Raw genomic sequence first — 21,251 nt, forward strand, 5'->3', positions numbered from 1 at the left:
ACATCTTTCAGATTTTTGTCCAGTCAACACAGTAAAGAAATATCCATGCCTAGATGAACAACATACAAGAAAATAAAGAGGCCTAAATATGAACACGGTTTTATTACCTATAAATATATACCCCATATTATCTGCCAAGGTAGGTGGCATTTCATTTTTGACATTCAGTTGGAAATAGCAAAAGAGTTTTTCTTTTTATAATCATGCTTTACTAATTTATTATGTTAAAGGGACCCTGCCACATTACCAAGGCCAATGTACTTAGCTGGATGCAGCCTTTGTCTGACGCCTGGGCCACATTTTAGTTCTAGGGTAGTGATGCCACAAATGGCAAAGAAACTAGACTTTTTGGCCAAATGTTTGTAGAAACCTGACCATCACTTGTTAGACATCCCATTCAAAACTGCAGACATTAAGAAAGAGTTGACCTTCCTCCATAACATAAGAAGGCTTTCCACAATATTTTGAAGTGTCTGAGGGATTTTTTTTGTATTAATGCAAAAGAGCGTTTGAAAAATTAGGTATAGATTTTGGATGAGAAGAATAATCTCCCAGATGGCATTACAATTGATCCTAAATGTTCAATAGGGATGAGGTGTTTAGGCCACTCAAATTCCTCCACAACAAACTTGCCAAAGTGTTTGTTTATGGACATGGCTTTGTGCACAGTCATGCTGGAACAGAAACGAACCTTCCTGAAACTTTTGCAAAAAGGTTGATAGCACACAGCTTTAAAAATATCTTTAAGACCCCGTTCACACTGGGGCGACGCTACTTGCCAGGGCGACCTCACAGGTCGCGGTGCGCAGCTCGCACCGCGACCTCGGAGCGGCCGGCATGGACTTCATATCATTGAAGTCAATGCAGGTCGCTCCGGGTCGCCCCAAAGAAGTTCCGGACCCTTTTTCTAAGTCGGAGCGACTTGTGTCGCTCCTATTAGAATGGGTCCACAGCTTCTCTATGGCAGGCGACCTACGGCGACCTGTCAGGCGACCAGGTCGCCTGACAGGTCGCCCCAGTGTGAACGGGGTCTAATAGTACTCTTCACTGGAATCAGCTGAATTTAGGACATTGCAGGGGTGTCCATATACTTTTGGCCATATAGTGAGTGTGATGGTGAGGGATTGATAAATTTTTGGCTATTTTGTGTAGAATACGATAAGGGAGTCAGATAAGGGCTGTTTCTAGCAGAAGGCATTCGATTTGTCTCTACCAGATATCATGTGGCATGGCAGGGTCACATTAAAGAGCACCTGTAGCCCATACATTAGGCTTACTCAAAACTTATGGCAACTTGCTTTAATAATACTAGAAGCCATGAATGTAGGGCTTGTTTGAAGAGACACTATCACCTAATGGGGAAAATATGTACCATTCCATAGTTCATGCCACTTTTGTTGCTTCCCATACCTGTATATTTGTTTATAAGAAAATGTGTGCTTATTGGTTTTATCATTATATAGATATTAAAGATATACTCCTGCCAAACATTTTACCTCATTCAAGGAACACAGCCTACCCGCCAAACAGCTGTCCCACTCACTCAATAGCTATGGCTTCCTTTATCATAATTTTTTGAAAGACCCCAAAACCAAGCCTGTGAAAATGGAGACTGGTGTGTTGCTAGAATCCAGCACCACCTCTGTAGAAGAGTGGTAGCTTACAAGGCAGGGGCATTTATAGCATTGTAATTGACCTTCTACACTAGGTAAAGGGGTCAATGGCAGTGTGCATAGTGTGCTGTAGGAAAAAATGGGTATAGTCAAATTTGGGTGTCTATAAAGTAGCCCCTCCCAGTGTATAGCAGGCATCCACTAGCAACTTACCTCTACTTCCCCTGTTTGCCACCTTGAACACCACTTTAGCCATAATATTTTTCTCAAAAATATTATGAGTATAGGAGAACAAGTGATGCCAATTGCTATAGAAAAAAATGCTAAAAGGGGGTCACCATGAGACAAGTGCAAAAAAGTGTAACCCAACTTGACATGGGAGTCGCTTATGTACCCAATAGTCAATGGGCTACTGCACTCGCGACATGGAAAACTCCAAGAAGCATATGAAGGGGGGGGGGGGGGAATTTATGGGACTTTAATGGTGTCATACACAAAAATGGGTAAAGACAGTTTAGTAAAATTTGAGAAAAGTTTTTATTACATCAACAAACATATTTATAAAAATATACAACGAACAGGATAAAATACACCCATTCAGAGGACATAGAATGTGATATATCACATTCTATGTCCTCTGAATGGGTGTATTTTATCCTGTTCGTTGTATATTTTTATAAATATGTTTGTTGATGTAATAAAAACTTTTTTTTCAAATTTTACTAAACTGTCTTTACCCATTTTTGTGTATGACACCATTAAAGTCCCATAAATTGCACTCCCCCCCCTCCTTATATGCTTCTTGGAGTTTTCCATGTCACGAGTGCAGTAGCCCATTGACTATTGGGTACATGGGCGTCTCCCATGTCAAGTTGGGTTACACTTTTTTGCACTTGTCTCATGGTGACCCCCTTTTAGCATTTTTTCTATATTTCATTGGGGACGTAGGTGTCTTTATGTACAGATCGACATACATGGCCACATAGCAGTCTTTTTCTTTTGATGCCAATTGCTGTCACATAGGTCGAGGAGAGGCTGCCTTGCAGCGGGCAAAGCCAACCATCAGACTATTGTCAGTCCAGAAATTATGCAGGAACTGCAAACTGGATTAGGGCCACAGACAAAACACAAATTATAATACTAAAGGAGAGTATCTGTTATACACTTGGAGGACTAGGATTGTTTTGGAAGGAACACAGTTCGGTTAAATGGGAATGATTAAATAACAATAGACCCATCCCTTACAAGCTGTAGGCACTGTTCTCACATCCCTCATACAAGACTGAAGCCAAATGGCACATTTGCTATTTGATGTTGTTGGCTTGTGCCCTGGTGATTCATTTAGCCTTTTGTATTGCATGATTCTTTAAACCCAGCATAACTTGAAATACCTGATATCAATCAATAAATAACAGATTTGAGCACGCCAACAGTTTTCCAATTTTATGAAAGCTACAATTCTCAGTCTTACCTAAAGTTCAAGTGTGGTAAAACTATAAAAATACAGTGCTTCTAAGGGCTCGCTAAAGACGTAGACTATGGGATGTGGGTTTCTAAAATTCTGGGCATTACATTTAAACTGGCAGTTTCATTAACTTTGCTTCTTCTTGAGAAGTGCTAATCAATGTGTGTACAATATGTAACACCTCTTTACTCCATGAACATCAATCTCTACTGTGCTAAACTCCACCTTTAATGTAAGTTACACGTTGGACTCCTTCCCATGATGCCTAGCAGAAGCTGTAATACAACCCTTCTGGCAGTAGTGTGTAGGGAAGCTCAAATTCTGTTCTTGTTTTATACATAACACTATTTCAGCAAACTATCTTCATGTTTACCTTTGTAAAAAGCTCACAATCACAAGCACATTATCATAGAAATATTGCAATAAAAATATCAAAATTTGTTTATGCTAACAAAAACATTCATTATCAGGAAGATGAACCTTGCAACGAATCCCCGTTAACGTTTTTACAGGCTACGTTCTTTATTAAATTACCCTTTGACAAACGAAGAAGGGAAAAAAGAAACATCAATTATTGCACAGTATAAAATCCATTCTGTGAAAGAGTTGGCTTTGGCCCCCTGTATTTTAGTGAAAGGGAACACGAGCAGATGATTGATATTATTTTAAGGACCTCTGTTACTGGCAATGATTCTGTGAGGTAAACCAATACCAGCCTTATAGCAGCACAATATTCTGACTGCAGCAGGAATCCATTTTTCACACTGACAAAAAGTATGGTAGGATACTAAAGTTGGTCATACTGCAGACGTGGCAAGGGCCATTGAAAGCCTTGTCATCTTGGCACACATACGCGCTTTATTCTATGGCTTTACACAATCTTCACAGCGAAACTTTATGCTGACAGCGTTGCACAAGGTACAAACTACAGACTCATTGCAGGGTATTTTCAATGGCTGGAAGAGAAGCAAGGGAAGGCCTCAGCTAGCCCAGTGCAGGTAATGGGTGAGTTTTGGGCCTCCCCAGTGAGAGTTTCGCCTCTTGACCACAGACTCGCTTGTCGGCGGTCTGGGTTGCTGAAGATAGGTGACACAACTGTTCGCCAATTCTGGAGCACAGGAGATATTTGAAGGCAATGCTCTTGTGTAGAGTGATTTACACAAGACTTCCAGGCCAAGAGATCACACTAAGGGTAACTTTGCTTCTTTGTTCCTTCAGCATCGGGACAAGAGCAGAATGACTCATTCCCACCGTAGATAAACCATTCACAGCAACAATCATATCTCCACATCTGTAAGCAGAAAGTTCAACTCATATTAATATACATGCAAAAGAGCCAGTCAATAGTTTAGCTGTGTTTAAAAGAAAGCCAAACACACAGCATTTAGGTGTTAATGCAAACTTGGACCTTCTGTAAAGCTGCTTCTTCTGCTTTTTCTAGCTTTTGTGTTTTCTGAATCACTGACACAGAATAAGTATGCAGCAAGTAAGAACCCCGATCTACATTACATTCTAGTTCTGGATCAGTGCCCAAGCCATTATTAAAACCACTGACAGCCAGGTAACTAATATTTTTAGAACAAAGGCTACAATGGCTATCTAAGCATGTCTTCCACCACAGACTTCCTTTAAGCTCTTTCCCAACAGCAATATTTATATTAATGCTCCTCAGCCTGAAGCCCTTGACAGCCGGCAGGTGGCACTTTGTGGGGGCCAAAGTTGTCAGACAGATTAAACATGTTAACATACGCAGTAACGATGCCAGCAATGACATAGTAATCATATGAAAGCTGAAGGCTACAGGCCACTGCGGCCTTTAGATGGCAGTGTGCCTCTGTTTAATGCTGTAACTGTCTAAAACAAGCAGATTATTTATATATACGAGGTGGTATGAAAAGGTTTAGAGACTAGTTTTGTAACACACCAACAGATGGCAGCACAAGGCTGCACACACAGTCACAGGGAGCCCCAAACTTTAGAAGTCAGTGTGCCAAAAGACATCATCCTGGGTACATTGGGAGCTGTGCAACTGGTGCTATTCTGACCATGTGCATTGCAATGTCTGCTGTTTCATCATGGACAGCAAGTTAAAACAAAGAGAAAACGTGACATTCTGTGTGAAACTGGGAAAATCTGCCACAGAGACCTTTGACATGATTCTGCATGTTTACAATGATTCTGTAGAGGTTTACGGCGAAATGTTGAGAAAAAAATGTAAAAAATTATTTTGGTGGGCAAATAAGTCATTGAGTTATAGACACGTAAAACAACAAATATCAGTGCTGCTTGGGCACAAAAGGGTTAAAGTTCTTGGTCAGATGACAAAGGATTGTTTCACTTGGTGCAGCTGTGACATTACAGACATTTATGAAGCATCACATGGCATGTCCTGAATTTCTGCGCTCCTTCCTGGAGCTTCACTTTGAAGCGAATGTGACATTTAGGGATGTGTTTCATAAATGTGATAATATTGCCATACAGTGAACCAAACACCTTTGCCTTGAAGTTTTGGCTGCATTTATTGCCGTGTTGCAGTGGATGCAAATTTGTAACCCATTAGAGTGCATTAGGGGCAAACCTCACTGACAGATGCAAGAAATTATTGTACACATACAATATATGTCTCAAATGGTGACAGAATGTACTGGAGAGAAAGCAAGCCATAATTGTACCTTTGTTTCTATAAAGCAAAAGAAAGTCAAAAGATTTACATCTATATAAACAACATTTTTGGGAGGTGACTAAAAGTAAGATAAGGAGAGGGGGAGAGAGATTGGCGCAATCGGACCGTGTGTGTTGCTGCAATAGTCTATGATATGGGCAAATGGTAAAGTCCAGTGAGATTGCTTGAACACTTTGATGGCTGCCGGCTTGTAGAGGGTGAAGCAACCCTGTATGAATCCAAAAAGAGAGAGAGAGAGGGCCAAGCGCCAATCTAAGTGATTGCTACACTTAGATCGGCGCTTGGCCCTCTCTCTCTCTCTTTTTGGACTAAAAGTAAGATGACTGAGAATGAAGAAGAATCCAGATAAACAGTATTTGTATCTACAATAACTACATATAGTTTTTTTTTTAAATCTTTAATTGTTTCAGCAAAACATCTGACTGTTTATTGAGTTCTAATGATGTCTATTACTTACTTCAGTCGCCCATCGTAATACGCTGGTGTCCCAAGCACGATGGTCTTAATAAAGAAAGGCTGGTTTGTGTGATTCTCCTCATAACCGCCAACTATGCTGAAGCCCCAGCTCCCCATATTGCTCCTCCGCAGCACCACGTCATGGCAGCGATGGAGACAGCTAAAATGGAGACATAATTAGGCAGTTATAATCATCAGTGACATTTCACTAACTGCTCAGTACTTATCATCAGCAGCTCATATTTATGCACAAGTAACATTTCAGGTACCATGTACTTCACAACCGTTTTGGGAATAGCTACAGTCAGGTTGGTAAAGGTTAAATAGAAGATCATTTTGTAGAAGACCCATAAGATATCTTCAAAATGTTAAAATCTTAATTTTAATATAATCACCTGAACACTGCTGCACTTCTCTTAAAACTCAGCTGCACATAACGGCCTGTAATCCTTAAAGTGTCCCTGTCAGGCTAAGGGAAGATGCAGTAGAAGAGCTGCTCTTTGGTTGTATGTATCTTCTTTCCATTCTAGAGTTACAATCTCCATCAGGCTCCTCAGCATTTGGCACTTCTGGGAATTTCAGATTCCTGTGTCCCCCACCAAAAGCTGTGATTCCATTCAATGACTCCTACATCACTGCTGTGTCCTGTAGCGACGTAGGGGTTGGTGGATGGAACCAAAGCTCATGGTGGAGAACATAGGCATTCCCAGAACTGATAAATGCTGAAAAGCTTGATGGAGACTGCAGCGCTGGAATGGAGTGCGGGTAAAGACATTTTGCAAGAGAGCTGCGCAAAAGAGATTCTATTTCAAAGATCTTCCTTTGGGATTTTACTTGGAGTGGACAGGCCTGGTTTCCTACACAGAAAACATGGGCATGAAGTGCTGTCAGGAATTATCTATAATGTCGTTGATGCTCAATACAGCTGCAGTCAAACTCCGAGGCTTCCTAACCTGCTATACAGAACTCACTAAAGCCCCGTACACACGCAACGATTATCGGCCGACCGATCGTCCGACTTTTGTCCAAGTTGTGTTTTGTTGGTTGGAATGTGCCTAGACTGCACACGAATTTTCTCGGCCAACAAAATTCTACTTCAGAAGTGATGTCATGTGTTGGTTAGTTTTCTTTGTGTTTTTTCTTCACTGAGCATGCCCAGACTTGCTCATCAGATTTTTCCCTGTCGAAATCTGTACTGACTGCACGTAAATCGGCCGTTATGTTGATGGCCAACAAAAATTTTATTGTCTGCACACCAGATTTTTTTCGGCCGAAAAGTCGGAGTTGGTTGGGAAGCATCATACTAACAAGCCGAAAATCGGCAGATTGGACGTTGGCCGAAAAATTCCTGCCAATTTTCGACGCGTGTGTACAGGGGGTTAAGAGTACCATATGAGAACAAAATGCGTGGCATTGTGCTTAAAGGAGAAGTGCCCTGTTAGCATTATTATTATAATTATTCAGGATTTATATAGCGCCAACAGTTTGCACAGCGCTTTACAATGTCGTTTTAATGTTTAGACTGGACAGAGCTAATAACAGCCAACAATATATCACTGGAGCCCTCATAAAGAAAGGAAAAAAAGTATTTTTTTACATTTAGTACATTATAATAACAATATATCACTTGATTGCTATGTATAAAACTATCTAAAAATAAAAAAATCCCTTCTCTTTTTTTCTTTCATGGTCCCAGCAAATATTTTGGATGACATTTGCTTTGACTGTGTGAAAATAAGCAGGCTCAATGCCATTTGGATATTTAATGATCGCAAACTTGTAACAATGTCGCCATAGTTCTAATTTCTGTCCGCGCAAATCCAACTTGATCTTACGTTATTATTAGCCTAACAATTTACACAGACTGATTTGTTTTTCCTGTGTACATGATGGTGCTACATTGCAAGGGTAAAACACTTTCCTACATTAAAACTTCCAATCTGTCACTTCATCACATGAGAACACGTCAAAAAGCAGCATTCTAGAAGGGCACCAGTTTGTCCAGAATAAAACCCTATTGCTGTGGCAGATTCCCAGGTCGTTATAACAGGCAAACTAAAGCAAAGCACCAACACCTTCAGCACCAAAACCTTCAACCCTTTCCTGTTTTCTACAAATCCCCATTGACTAGTAATAGCCTAATAGGACTATGTGGAGTGAGAATTTTCAGAGCTTTGCTAAACAAAACAAATGGATATGGGCTGTAGACACAGGGTCTTTGGTCACATTATATTTTGTGAAAGCATCACTTTTAAAGTAGAAATCCATGTTCCATTCTAAACACATGAAGGTTTTATCGGTGGGAAGTGGCCATTATAGCGATCTGGAAAGACAGGAGTCACTTGTTTTTAAATGCATTTGCTGTTCAATGGTTACTTGGCAGCCAGAAGCATAAAGGTAGAAACACTGCTCAGTGGAATGTTAAATCTAACTGAATATATGTTTCCTGGAACAAGTAAATGGAATTTATGAATGCATGTAAAAAAGGGGAAAGAAACGAGGAAATCTGAGCAAAGTATTCCTGCTTATTCAGCAGTTTATGTTTTAAGCTCTTCACTCAGTTAAATGGAGAGCTAAACAGTGCAGACTGCTGTGCTATAACTGGCTTATAGCAAATCATATGCTAGAGTTCTGTCCCATTTACATACAGTACTTCCCCATCTCCTCTTATGTAGTAAGTAAAACAGCGATGAATGTGGAATAAATGCAAATACACTGCAAACTGTGTTGCCATCATAAATTCCAACTGATATGGAGAAAAATGTGTGCACTTCCTAATATGCCATAGCATAAAAATGTGTCCATGATAGCCTTATAGCTATGTACCCTACAAAAACAGTCTGTATCCAAAAAAAAATAGTATAAGAAAAAGAAGGAGCAACAACTGAAAGGGGTGAGGTTAGACAGCAGGGAGGGGTAGGGCAGAAAAAGCACTGACTTAGGTGGCAAATTATTTAAGAATTGTCCAGGTTAGTTGGAAACTGTAACAAATGGTTTACTACTTCTAATTCTTAGGGCCCAATTGCACCAGGGTGATCAACTGAGGTGCCGCATTAATGGGCTGCCCAAGGAACCAGATCAAAAATCAAGCATAGGGGAGGTAAATCACTCCAATAGAAACCCCAACTACCCTATAAAAGAAATATAAGAGGAACAACCTTGACTTTAAGGTACTAACCCTACATACCCTAAACCCAAGATAAAATCCCTGATGGATCTATTTTACTGTTGTGGGTTTTATCTCTGGTTGTGGGGTATATGGTTACAGTAATTTGAATAAAGCTTTTTGACATCTTAGGTATCTTTGATTGACGATTGCATATTTTTCATTTTTTTTTTTGGAAGATTTTTGGAGGACACCTGAAGATATATACATTATTACCCTATAATTGGATCAAAAATAGTTTTTGGTATGTTCAGGTAACACAGTGCACCCTAATGTAATAATGCAAGCTGGTGTGTTACGGCTCACTAAGGTGCATTGGGGTGTGTTGCCCTAGGAGTGCTAAATGTAGCAGCGGTTCCAAACCACTGTGCACTACTCTGGAAGCATAGTACTGCTCTGTCTCTGGAAATACAATACTGATTTTATTTATGATATGGTACTGTACCACTTATATTGCAATTCTGAGTGAGAGCCTACTTTTAGCTACAATTCTCCATTTTGTCTGGCCTTCTTTACTTATCCTTATTACAGTTTATTTTTGCTCACAAATGAACAAAGAATACTTAATATATTTTAATTTATTATATGTCACTTGTTCTTCGAAAGCTATCTAAATCTGACTGACTCATCACACTGCTGTCACCGCTGACATTTTCCCCAGAGTTTCTTCTGGGTTCGGGGGCTCCGGCGCTGTGATTGGCCAGAGCCGCGATGACGTCGCTCCTGAGAGCCGCCATTCATGGAACGGGGCTCGGAAGGAATGCCACCCATGGCCGTTCCTTTAGAGCGCATGCACCAGTGATGTCACTGGCTGCACTTCATGTAAATATCTCCTAAACAATACACGTTTAGGAGAAATTTACACTTCCTATAGGTAAGCCTTATTATAGGCTTGCCTGTAGGTAAATGTTTGCAGCGAAAGTTTACTTCCTCTTTAATGACAAACATATTACATTTGGTAGTTACAATATTTTTTATTGTTTTGAAACAGTATGAGACTACCAATAAATTTTCTTTAATTGTTACATACCTGGGAAGACCCAACCACATGACCCATGATGGAGACCAGCTGGCATCATACTCATTCTCACTGATTGTGCTCATTTCTTCATTTATTTGTGCCTGCTCTTCAAGAACTTCCACCTCCAGGGCTTTCAGTGTGATGACTGAGGAGGCAGCACTGGCTTTCAGCATGGCCACTGCTTCACTATGACTTAGGTTGGTGAGATCAATGCCATTTATACTCAGTAGAACATCACCTGGTAGAATGAACAGGGACAAGTCAGACAAATACCTGTTAATACCATGTACTTATTTGCATACGTACTTCATTTAAAGAGAGCTATCAATAGGCATGGCCATATTCTTCAGTATATGTTGTGTGAGCAACTTGTAATCCATTAGATGTACAAAAAAAACGACTATTATATATGTGCACCAGGGTTTACAGGTTTTCCATAATGCAGGAATACAATAGGAGAAGGAGAGAGAGCTAAAAATCTCCAGGGTGGGTTCCTAACAGATACAAGAACATATGAACGTGAACTTAAAGTGTATATAAAGGCCTAAATTTTGTCTTTTTAAGTGTGGGGAAAGATTAGGTGTTCTGCTATTTTTTTTTTTTTTGCACTCTGCATCGCCACTTAGGATATTCATCCTTCTGCTGATCCTGATGACCACTGTCACTGAGACAGAAAACAAGAGGAAATCCTAAATTGTAAAGCTGTGATGAAAGCAAGAGGTGAAAGGGTATTTCAAATGGAGAAAAATGTTCTGGTAACAACTGTCTAAGAGAATTTCCCTCACTTTCAAGCGACTTCTTCTAGCCTCTTGCCTCTCCAAGAAAGAAGTAAAGGGAAATTTACCAGCAGGACACAGACTGCAAAAAACAACATGAGAAGTGTTTTAACCCTTCTCTACTCTATAAAAAAGTTTAGGCTATGCACACACTTTAATAAGATAAATTCAATGCGGTGATCACCCCGCGAAACATGTAGGGTAGTGGGTAGTTGTTAACCTGAGGAAGTATTCTGGAATCTACCAGGTTATCTTGGTCCTTTGGTACTTCCCTATGGTTTAAAACACAATCCAACAAATATATGAGGTTCACAACTTTATTGATCTGCTTTTTTACTTGGGCTACCAATTGTCCTTAATGTTCTTTGTATGTAATTTGTTTCTCCTGTCTTTTTTTGTCAATTGTGTTCAATAAAATAAATGTTTTTATATAAAATATATTATACTAGTGTCGTCTAGAAAACTATTATTATTGGTCATTGACGGTACCCTAAAAGTCCCGACTTTTGCCCCATACCCTTCCTTGTTTTTCTTTTTCAGTTTCATATGCTGCTCATTAGAGCAAGTAATGGAAAACCCACTCTACCAGTGATTTGGCTAAGTGTTTATTAATAGTTTTGCTAGGTAAATCTATCCTCCAGGGTATTATTGAACTGGTAAAAGTACTCCACTAACCAGTTTACTAAGAGCACACTGCAAAGGGGATCTTCCAAAACTTTTGATCACAGTGAACTAGCTTGCATTCCTAAACATTATATGTGAAAACCAATTTACTCACTGCTCAATATGAAAAATGTAAATTTGGCTAAAAGAAGAGAATTCCATTAAATACAAAAAGCCAGCAATCCCTTTTCGCAACATGCCATGACTTATTCCCCTCCTTCTCTTTCTCTGCCTGTTAAGACAGCTCTGCACACAGGTTTATGTGAGTGAGAGAGAAAGTCTAAAAGGACACAGCTTCTTCTGTTCTCTCTCTCTCTCTTTAGAAACCCCACAGTGCTCTGGGAATCCTCTGACATGGGTGTAGCCTGTATTTACTGTTTATTAGCGGAACAAAGATTTTATATAAATAGAAAACAAAGGATATACAAAAAGAAAGAAGAACCACTTTTGTGTCTTAACTGTACATCCACACATCATTCCCATTACTGAATATATTTGTGAGTTCTCTTTTAATCAATAAACTATACCCTTCATTTTAAAATGTCTCCACCACCATTTTTACTGTATTGAAATGTACAGGAAGCAAACTATGGAACAGCAGATGATTAAATGTGATCATCAGGATCTATTTTAGTGTGAGCTGTGGATATTTGCAGTTTCATAAATTACATTCCTGTCAAACGCATCATTCAATCTGTACTTATCAAAACCTGAACTGTGTTCTGGAAAGAAGATGTGAATACAAACCTCGTTTAATTCTGCTGTCTCGTGCCAGGCATCCATGAGGCTGCACGCTGGTCACAAAGATTGGCAACTCCCCGCTTTTACTCCCTCTGCCCCCAGCTACTGTCATGCCTAATGACTCCATGGGGGCTTTCTTTACTGTAATGTGTTTTTCACGGCAGGTAACACACTGGGCAAGATCCTAAAGGTGAAAAAAAAAAGATTAAAAAAAATTGAATTTTTGACTTACCGTACAATCCATTTCTCTGATGTTAATTGACGGACACAGCTCCTGATATTCATAACCATTGGGTTATACTGCCCCCTACAGGAGTAGGACACTAGGCAGAAACTAATTCTGGCTACACCCATGGGCAGTCCCAGGGGGTATACTCCCTCTCTGTGCTGCAGCCTCTCAGTTTTGTTACAAGCAGTTTCAGGGGAATTATAACTGCACAGAGGGGTGGGTGCTGTGTCCGTCAATGAAAATCAGAGAAATGGATTTTACGGTAAGTCAAAAATCCCATTTTCTCTTTCGTTCATTGACGGACACAGCTCATGATATTCATAATCATTGGGACGTCCCAAAGCAGTGTTAAACATGAGGGGTGGGAACAACAAAAAAATCCCCAAGGCTAAACATTTGCCAACCAGGCAACAGGAGCTCAACCATACAACTGGAGCCCACCTGAAAAAAACAACACACTCTCAAAGAGGATCAGGTCCTCTTAAACAGCGGCCTGCAAAACCTTACGGCCAAAAGAAGCACCCGCAGATGCCAACACATCCACTTTATAAAACTTTGTAAAAGTGTGCACCGATGACCAAGTGGCCGCCTTGCAAACCTGCAACCCCCCTACGCACAATGGTCTGGTCGCCGGTGGTGCACCCCCCCTGGCCCCCAAGGAGGGTCCGACCGTCCCAAGGAGGGGCCCATGTCCACCCCAAAACCCTCCAGGGGGAGAGGTGAGACAGCTACTCACCATACCAGGAAACAGGCGGGCACCGCTCCACATCTTCTCCATCGAAATAGGGGAGCTGTTGGCCAGGAGGAACACTGCGGCTCGGGCCGAGACCCAGGTGTATATGACCTCGCGAGGCGTTTAACTTGCAGGTCAGCGCCCGTCCAGTGAGGCTATGTCGCGGCCAACCTAGAGCGGAGCTGAGGTCTGCGCACACTCGCTGGCCAGACTGGGGTGACCACTGGATCTAGATTATCCAGCCCATCGCCCAGTCCAGCAGTTTATTGTAGATCTCACAGGAAAAAATCCAGGAGAAAAAAATGTTCTATCTAAAAAATGTTGCAAAGACCAAAGATCCCAGCCAGGAAAAAGGTCCTTACTCCTGACTAGGCAGAAAAAAACTGAGTGGCTATAACAGAGAGAGAGAGAGAGAGAGAGTGTACCCCCTGGTTCTAGCCAGAATTATTTTCTGCCTAGTGTCCTACTCCTGTAGGGGGCAGTATAATCCAATGGTTATGAATATCAGGAGCTATGTCTGTCAATGAGAAAGAGAAAGAATCGTTTATTAAATTTACAGGTCTGTATAAACAACTAACTGATGCATAGTGGTGATATGCTCCAAATTTCCAAAGAAACTCTTAGGTATATTGATGATATGTATCAGAAACCGTACACCTGCCATTTCAAATACTGGTTGACTTCACAATAAAGCTCAGGGTTTTTGGGAAACTGCAGTAAACCTATCATAAATCTAAAGCTTCTAAATTACTACTATGGAAAAAATGCATTGTCATATACCTTGCAGAGCACACCAAGAGACTTAAAACATGGTGCTAAATCTCAAGAGAACCTCTACCATGCCTTACCTATGGTTAGTCAGACTAGCAGTCATGAGTAGCAGTGACTTAGATCTTAAACTTTGGGTCATGACCCAAATGGGTTTGCAGATAACCAATGGGTTTGAGAAGGGTCACCACTTGACTTTGTGTCCCAGTGCAATATCAGCACACTATGAATGGTAGCACAGACAAAGGCCAAGCATTATTTGGAAATGTCTTCTACTACTAAAAGTAAAAAAAACCTAAGATTTAATTTCACCTGAAAATAAAGCCTTCCAGCGCCGAGCTGTCACCGATGCAGGCACTTCTATCTTCACCCACGCTTTCTTCCGGGTCCGCGGACTCCAGCTGTGTGACTGGCTGAAGCCACGATGATGTCACTGCCGTGAGAGCCTCCATTTATAGCACTGGGCTCTGAAGGAATTGCCCGGGTGGCCATTCCTTCAGAGCGCATGCACCGGTGACGTTACCAGCTACATGTACAGTAAATATCTTCTAAACGGTGCACGTTTATGAGATATTTACAGTACCTATAGGTAAGCCTTATTATAGGCTTACCTATAGGTAAAAGTCAGAGATAGGAGTTTACTCCCACTTTAATAATGAAAGTCTTCAATTTAACAAGCTAAAAAACTTTTTTTTTTTTTTTTTAAATAATCCCAGCATGAAAACAAACCCCAAAAGTTATTTGATGGCAAATCAGAACCCTTCAACAAACTGCTTTGGCAATGAAAGGGTAAGTAATTTAGGCTGAACCAGCTTGTAACACAGTAGCTGTGGGTAGGTAGCTAGCCTCATAGTGACAGTTTAGGCAATTTTCTGCAGTGGTTCTCATGTGCAATCCTTACTCTCATTACATGCTATATAACAGAGTGTACATACTCACAAAGCCACTAAAGAATTTCTTTTGTATAGGGTAATATATACCTGGTTAATCCTGCCTTCAGTTGCCCCTCCCATCCTCTCTGTGTCCCCATTGCAGGCTGATATTGTGTAAACTAGCTAGTGTCCTCTATGGAGCATGCTCTGTTTCAGTTTGCTTCTAAGCTCTTAATTTCATCCTTTTTTATCTGCGCAGCCCATGTGACTGTAGAGTCACACAAGTGGGCATATACACAGTGCTAAGATATACTCCCCTCCCTTCTTGTCCTCCTGCTGCTAAACACTATGAGGGCAGGATATATTATGCTGATTGATTACATTTCCTAAGAAATTTACAAATGTTATTTTTAATATATTAAATATATCAAAGGTAATTGCTAATACCTGTAAAGTAAAAAAGAGCCTTGGATTCAGATGCCTTCAGAACAGAATAACCGCTAGTGTCAATTATCACTGATGCCTACACCATATTAATGGACAAAAAAATACACATTTGGTGTTCAATAAAGATCTATTGGGAGCTGTAAAACAGTTATTTGATATCTATAATTTAATTTAAATTGATCTGTTTTTGTTATGTGACAGGAACAGCAACAATCAGGGCTGTGCAGACACAGCAGTTGATTTACTAAAGGCAAATTTACTGTGCAATGCCGTTGCTCTAAATTTGAGAGGGAGCTCTGAAATGAGGGAAGGCTCTGCTGATTTCCTATCATCAATTTTGTACAAGCAAAAAAAAAAAATGCAGTTTTTTTTTTCCTTGCATGTGATTGGGTATTCTTTGCAAAGTGAAGCTTTGGGGTTATTTACTAAAAGCAAAAAGACTTTGCAAACTGCAGTTGCACTCCGCAAGAACAGTTGCTCCAGAGCTTAGTAAATGAGCAGAAGCTCTGCTGTCTTCCATCATCCAATCATGTGCAAATGCTATTTTTTTTATTTTCCTTGCATCTGATTGGGTACTCTTTGTAAAGTGAAGCCTTACCTCATTTACTAAGCTCTGCAGCAACTGCACTTGCAGAGTGCAACCGCACATTACAAAGTGCACAGTCTATTTGCCCTTAGTAAATGAACCTCACTAACTCACACTGTAGACAGCATACATCAGCAGAGTAATAGAAGCCCCTCCCAAGGATCTTTCCCTGCAGATGTCAAAGAACAGGGAGAGATCATGTGACCACACAACAGCGTTGCAGAAATAAGGCACTGCATTTTAAAAAACAAACCCTAATCCAGAGTGACATATACTGTATGATTTATGTGAATGAATTATGGCAATTAACACTTCTCTGTTTAGTATAACTTTAATTACTGTTTGTGTACTTCTAGAGTGTTCCTCCTCTTTCCAGCCTCCTGCTACACTGTCATAATCCTTTGACTACTTGGCTTATATACTTGTAGCTCCATCATTATTTTTGATCTATACAACTTACTTCTCTAATCTAAAAGACCTGTACTTGCCCGATTCTCAGTGTACAAACTTCTCCTGAATGAGACACATCCGTCCAGCCCACGCTTTCTCTCTAAGTGGCAAGAAGATCCTGCTCCTTTTGAGGATGGCACAGACTGGGATAAAATTCTAGTGTTTATTCAAAAGGCTTCCATATCTACCAGAGCTCAGGCGTGTAATTATAGGATTTTATCCAGATGGTATTGTTTCCCTTCGGTTCTGCATAACATTGATGTCTCTATACCAAACGTCTGCTCGAGGTGTATGAGTGCCCCGGGTACTATGATATATACAGTGGGTACGGAAAGTATTCAGACCCCCTTAAATTTTTCACTCTTTGTTATATTGCAGCCATTTGCTAAAATCATTTAAGTTCATTCTTCTTCCTCATGAATGTACACATAGCACCCCATACTGACAGAAAAACACAGAATTGTTGACATTGTTACAGATTTATTAAAAAAGAAAAACTGAAATATCACATGGTCCTAAGTATTCAGACCCTTTGCTCAGTATTTAGTAGAAGCCCCCTTTTGATCTAATACAGCCAGGAGTCTTTTTGGGAAAGATGCAACAAGTCTTTCACACCTGGATTTGGGGATCCTCTGCCATTCCTCCTTGCAGATCCTCTCCAGTTCTGTCAGGTTGGATGGTAAACGTTGGCGGACAGCCATTTTTAGGTCTCTCCAGAGATGCTCAATTGGGTTTAAGTCAGGGCTCTGGCTGGGCCATTCAAGAACAGTCACGGAGTTGTTGTGAAGCCACTCCTTCGTTATTTTAGCTGTGTGCTTAGGGTCATTGTCTTGTTGGAAGGTAAACCTTCAGCCCAGTCTGAGGTCCAGAGCACTCTGGAGAAGGTTTTTGTCCAGGATATCCCTGTACTTGGCCGCATTCATCTTTCCCTCGATTGCAATCAGTCGTCCTGTCCCTGCAGCTGAAAAACACCCCCACAGCATGATGCTGCCACCACCATGCTTCACTGTTGGGACTGTATTGGACAGGTGATGAGCAGTGCCTGGTTTTCTCCACACATACCGCTTAGAATTAAGGCCAAAAAGTTCTATTTTGGTCTCATCAGACCAGAGAATCTTATTTCTCACCATCTTGGAGTCCTTCAGGTGTTTTTTAGCAAACTCCATGTGGGCTTTCATGTGTCTTACACTGAGGAGAAGCTTCCGTCGGGCCACTCTGCCATAAAGCCCCTACTGGTGGAGGGCTGCAGTGATGGTTGACTTTCTACAACTTTCTCCCATCTCCTGACTGCATCTCTGGAGCTCAGCCACAGTGATCTTTGAGTTCTTCTTTACCTCTCTCACCAAGGCTCTTCTCCCCCGATAGCTCAGTTTGGCTGGACGGCCAGCTCTAGGAAGGGTTCTGGTGGTCCCAAACGTCTTCCATTTGAGGATTATGGAGGCCACTGTGCTCTTAGGAACCTTAAGTGCAGCAGAAATCTTTTTGTAACCTTGGCCAGATCTGTGCCTTGGCACAATTCTGTCTCTGAGCTCTTCAGGCAGTTCCTTTGACCTCATGATTCTCATTTGCTCTGACATGCATTGTGATCTGGAAGGTCTTATATAGACAGGTGTGTGGCTTTCCTAATCAAGTCCAATCAGTATAATCAAACACAGCTGGACTCAAATGAAGGTGTAGAACCATCTCAAGGATGATCAGAAGAAATGGAAAGCACCTGAGTTAAATATATGAGTGTCACAGCAAAGGGTCTGAATACTTAGGACCATGTGATATTTCAGCTTTTCTTTTTTAATAAATCTGCAACAATGTCAACAATTCTGTGTTTTTCTGTCAGTATGGGGTGCTATGTGTACATTCATGAGGAAGAAGATGGAACTTAAATGATTTTAGCAAATGGCTGCAATAGAACAAAGAGTGAAAAATTTAAGGGGGTCTGAATACTTTCCGTACCCACTGTATATGGGGGACCTGCCCATTAATCACCCCATTCTGGGACAAAATCCTTCAACTATATCATAAACTGGTCGGAGATCGGATTCCTAATGATCCTATGATTACGCTGTTATCTATGATGCTTGGGTCCTATAAGCAGAATAAAAAAGGCTTACTCTGCCACTTTTTAACCGAAACACGTACTGTTATATGCAGAAAATGGTGTAAATCGGGCACCGCCTCTGGTTGACTGGGCCTGTGAGATGGACTCGCTAAGTCACATGGAACAGACGGTCTCCTGGGAAAATGACAAATCAGACACTTAAAGTACTTCTCTTAAGAGCCCTTCTTTATTCTACTATCACCTAAGTGTTTATATCCTAAGTGATACGTGGATGCGTGATAGGAGTGGCTTTGGGCTTCCGGGTTCAGAGCTTCCTTTATCCCCCCTTTTTTTTTCACTTCTTCTTCTCTGCTCTCTTCCTTTCCCTTCTTCTCGCTCCTCTTCCCTCCTTTCTTTTCTTCATATCCATTGTTTGCTTGCTTACCACCTGAAGATGTAATTGTCCTCATATTGTATTTGCAGCTGATTTCTTTTAAAAACGATATACCATACCTCCTTTGGAGACCTTTCAATTCTCTTAAGTTTGGTTCTTCATTATTCTCCCCTATGACTTAGGATCTATGGGGTCTACGCCCCCGATGTTCAGGATATATCACTACTCACCTTCACTGTTTGTATTACTATTTTTCCAATTTTGTGGCATTGTATTTGTTATCTTTTTCAAATGTTGCACTCCGTTTACACATACTGTACCTTGTGTTCACTTTCCTTGATTTGGATATATAATGTTGTCTAGATAGTTCATTACATACCTCATGTAATCCATCCTTTAAATGGATATGTTCTATTTTGTATTGTTAGTATGTGCAATAGCTTTTAATAAATACAGATTAAACATAATTACTGTTTGTGTGTGGTTTTGTTTTTATATGGCCAGTATTATTTGTCTTTGTATGAATTTTCTGACATTTTGGTAAAAATTATCTTTTTTAGATCCAAGAATAATAACAGTTTTAGTATTTAGGTTGTGACAATGTAAAATGCATTTTAACAAACCCTGCCTTATATTACTTTACACTGTAGATCAAGGGTCTTCAAAGTATGGCCCTCCAGTTATTCAGGAACTACAATTTCCATCATGCCTAGTCATGTCTGTCAATCTCAGAGTTTTACAATGCCTCATGGGATGTGTAGTTCCACAACAGCTGGAGGGCCGTAGTTTGAGGATCCCTGCTGTAGATACACAGCTATGAAGCTCAAGGAACAAGGGGCGCACTGCTATTTTTTAGAAGGAATTCAAGACAGAAAGTATATTTTTCAAGGTTCCTATATCTGAGAAAAATGGCAGGAAGCACTCACCCTGTGTGCAGTAGGTCTGTGATGGTAGACGGGCTGCATATGGTGGTGAGATTGTCCATTGCTTATTTCACGTGACACATTAGGAGCAGGATGCTTTACAGGGCGAGATACAGTCAGATGAACTCGTTCCCCACTACCCTTTGGGAAAGCAGAGAACACAAGGTGATGCCACCCGGATCGAAATCCAGCAAGTTTCATAAATGTGCAATTTTTATGTAAGAATGATATTCAACTGCCTGAAGATATAAAGCTTTACAGAGAAAGTCCTGAATTTACTGGCCTACTGGATATATAAATCAGAAATACTCTGCAGCACTCTGTCACACATCGCTCAATAAATCCGGGCTCTTCAGAAATCAAATGGCGTGTAAACGTACTGTAATTAACTGAAGCTAATATAAGGAAAAGAGCATTTACAGGTCAATAAGAACCTTTAAAATTTTACACTTATTAAATGGCAGAAAATCTTTTATTAAAATATGTAAAATAAAGAACTTTATGACTACTAAAGACATAAAGCTACTTAACTGTGTAGAAGTATCTGAACCACTTCAATACTGGGCACTTTCACCCCCTTCCTGCCCAGGCCAGTTTTCAGCTTTCAGCACTATCACACTTTCAATGAAAATTGTGCAGTCATGCAAAGCTGTACCCAAACAAAATTGTTATCATTTTTTTGAGACAGATAGAGCTTTGTTTGGTGTTTTGATTGTTTTAATCACCATTGGGTTTTTTATTTTTTGCTAAACATTTTTGCTAAACAAACAAGAAAAAGACCAAAAGTTTTGAAAAAATATATATTCTTAGTTTTCGTTATACAATTTTGTAAATAGGTAATTTTTCACCTTCACTGATGTGCACTGGTAAGGTTGCACTGACAGGCACTGATAGGCTTCACTGATGAGGATGCACTAATATGCAGCATGATGGGCACTGATAGGCGACACTGATATGCAGCACTAATGGGCACTGATAGGCAGCACTAACATACCGCACTAATGGGCACTGATAGGCAGCACTGATAGGAGGCATTGATGGGTGGCACTGACAGGCATCACTGCACTCAAAGACAGCACTGATTGGCATCACTGATAGGCACTGATTGGAATCACTGGTGGACACTGGTGGGCATCACTGGTGGGCATTACTGGTGAGCACTGACAGGCATTCCTGATGAGGAAGATCCCCCCTGTGAGGAAAGCCACTTATTGGCTCTCCTCTCCTCGC

The 21,251-nt window shown here is 40.6% G+C and overlaps 1 protein-coding gene across 3 annotated transcripts in view; it reads right to left on the reverse strand.

The window, feature by feature from the left end:
- Nucleotides 1–2,688: 2,688 nt before the first annotated feature.
- Nucleotides 2,689–21,251, reverse strand: part of LNX2 (ligand of numb-protein X 2) — a 225,137-nt gene continuing 206,574 nt past the window's right edge. For 2 of the 3 annotated variants that reach the window (XM_082248497.1, XM_082248496.1), the window contains exons 6-10: nt 20,025–20,162; nt 12,591–12,768; nt 10,414–10,642; nt 6,219–6,377; nt 2,689–4,369 (exon numbers count right to left, since the gene is read on the reverse strand). In XM_082248497.1, coding sequence (XP_082104623.1) covers nt 4,234–4,369; nt 6,219–6,377; nt 10,414–10,642; nt 12,591–12,768; nt 20,025–20,162 — 840 coding nt within the window. In that variant the 3' untranslated portion in view covers nt 2,689–4,233. The remainder of the gene's footprint in view (nt 4,370–6,218; nt 6,378–10,413; nt 10,643–12,590; nt 12,769–20,024; nt 20,163–21,251) is intronic. The other variant, XM_082248498.1, reaches the window with a different exon arrangement.

This window comes from Pelophylax lessonae, assembly GCF_965119305.1.
Source record: "Pelophylax lessonae genome assembly, chromosome: 2".
NCBI classification, from domain to species: Eukaryota; Metazoa; Chordata; class Amphibia; order Anura; family Ranidae; genus Pelophylax; species Pelophylax lessonae.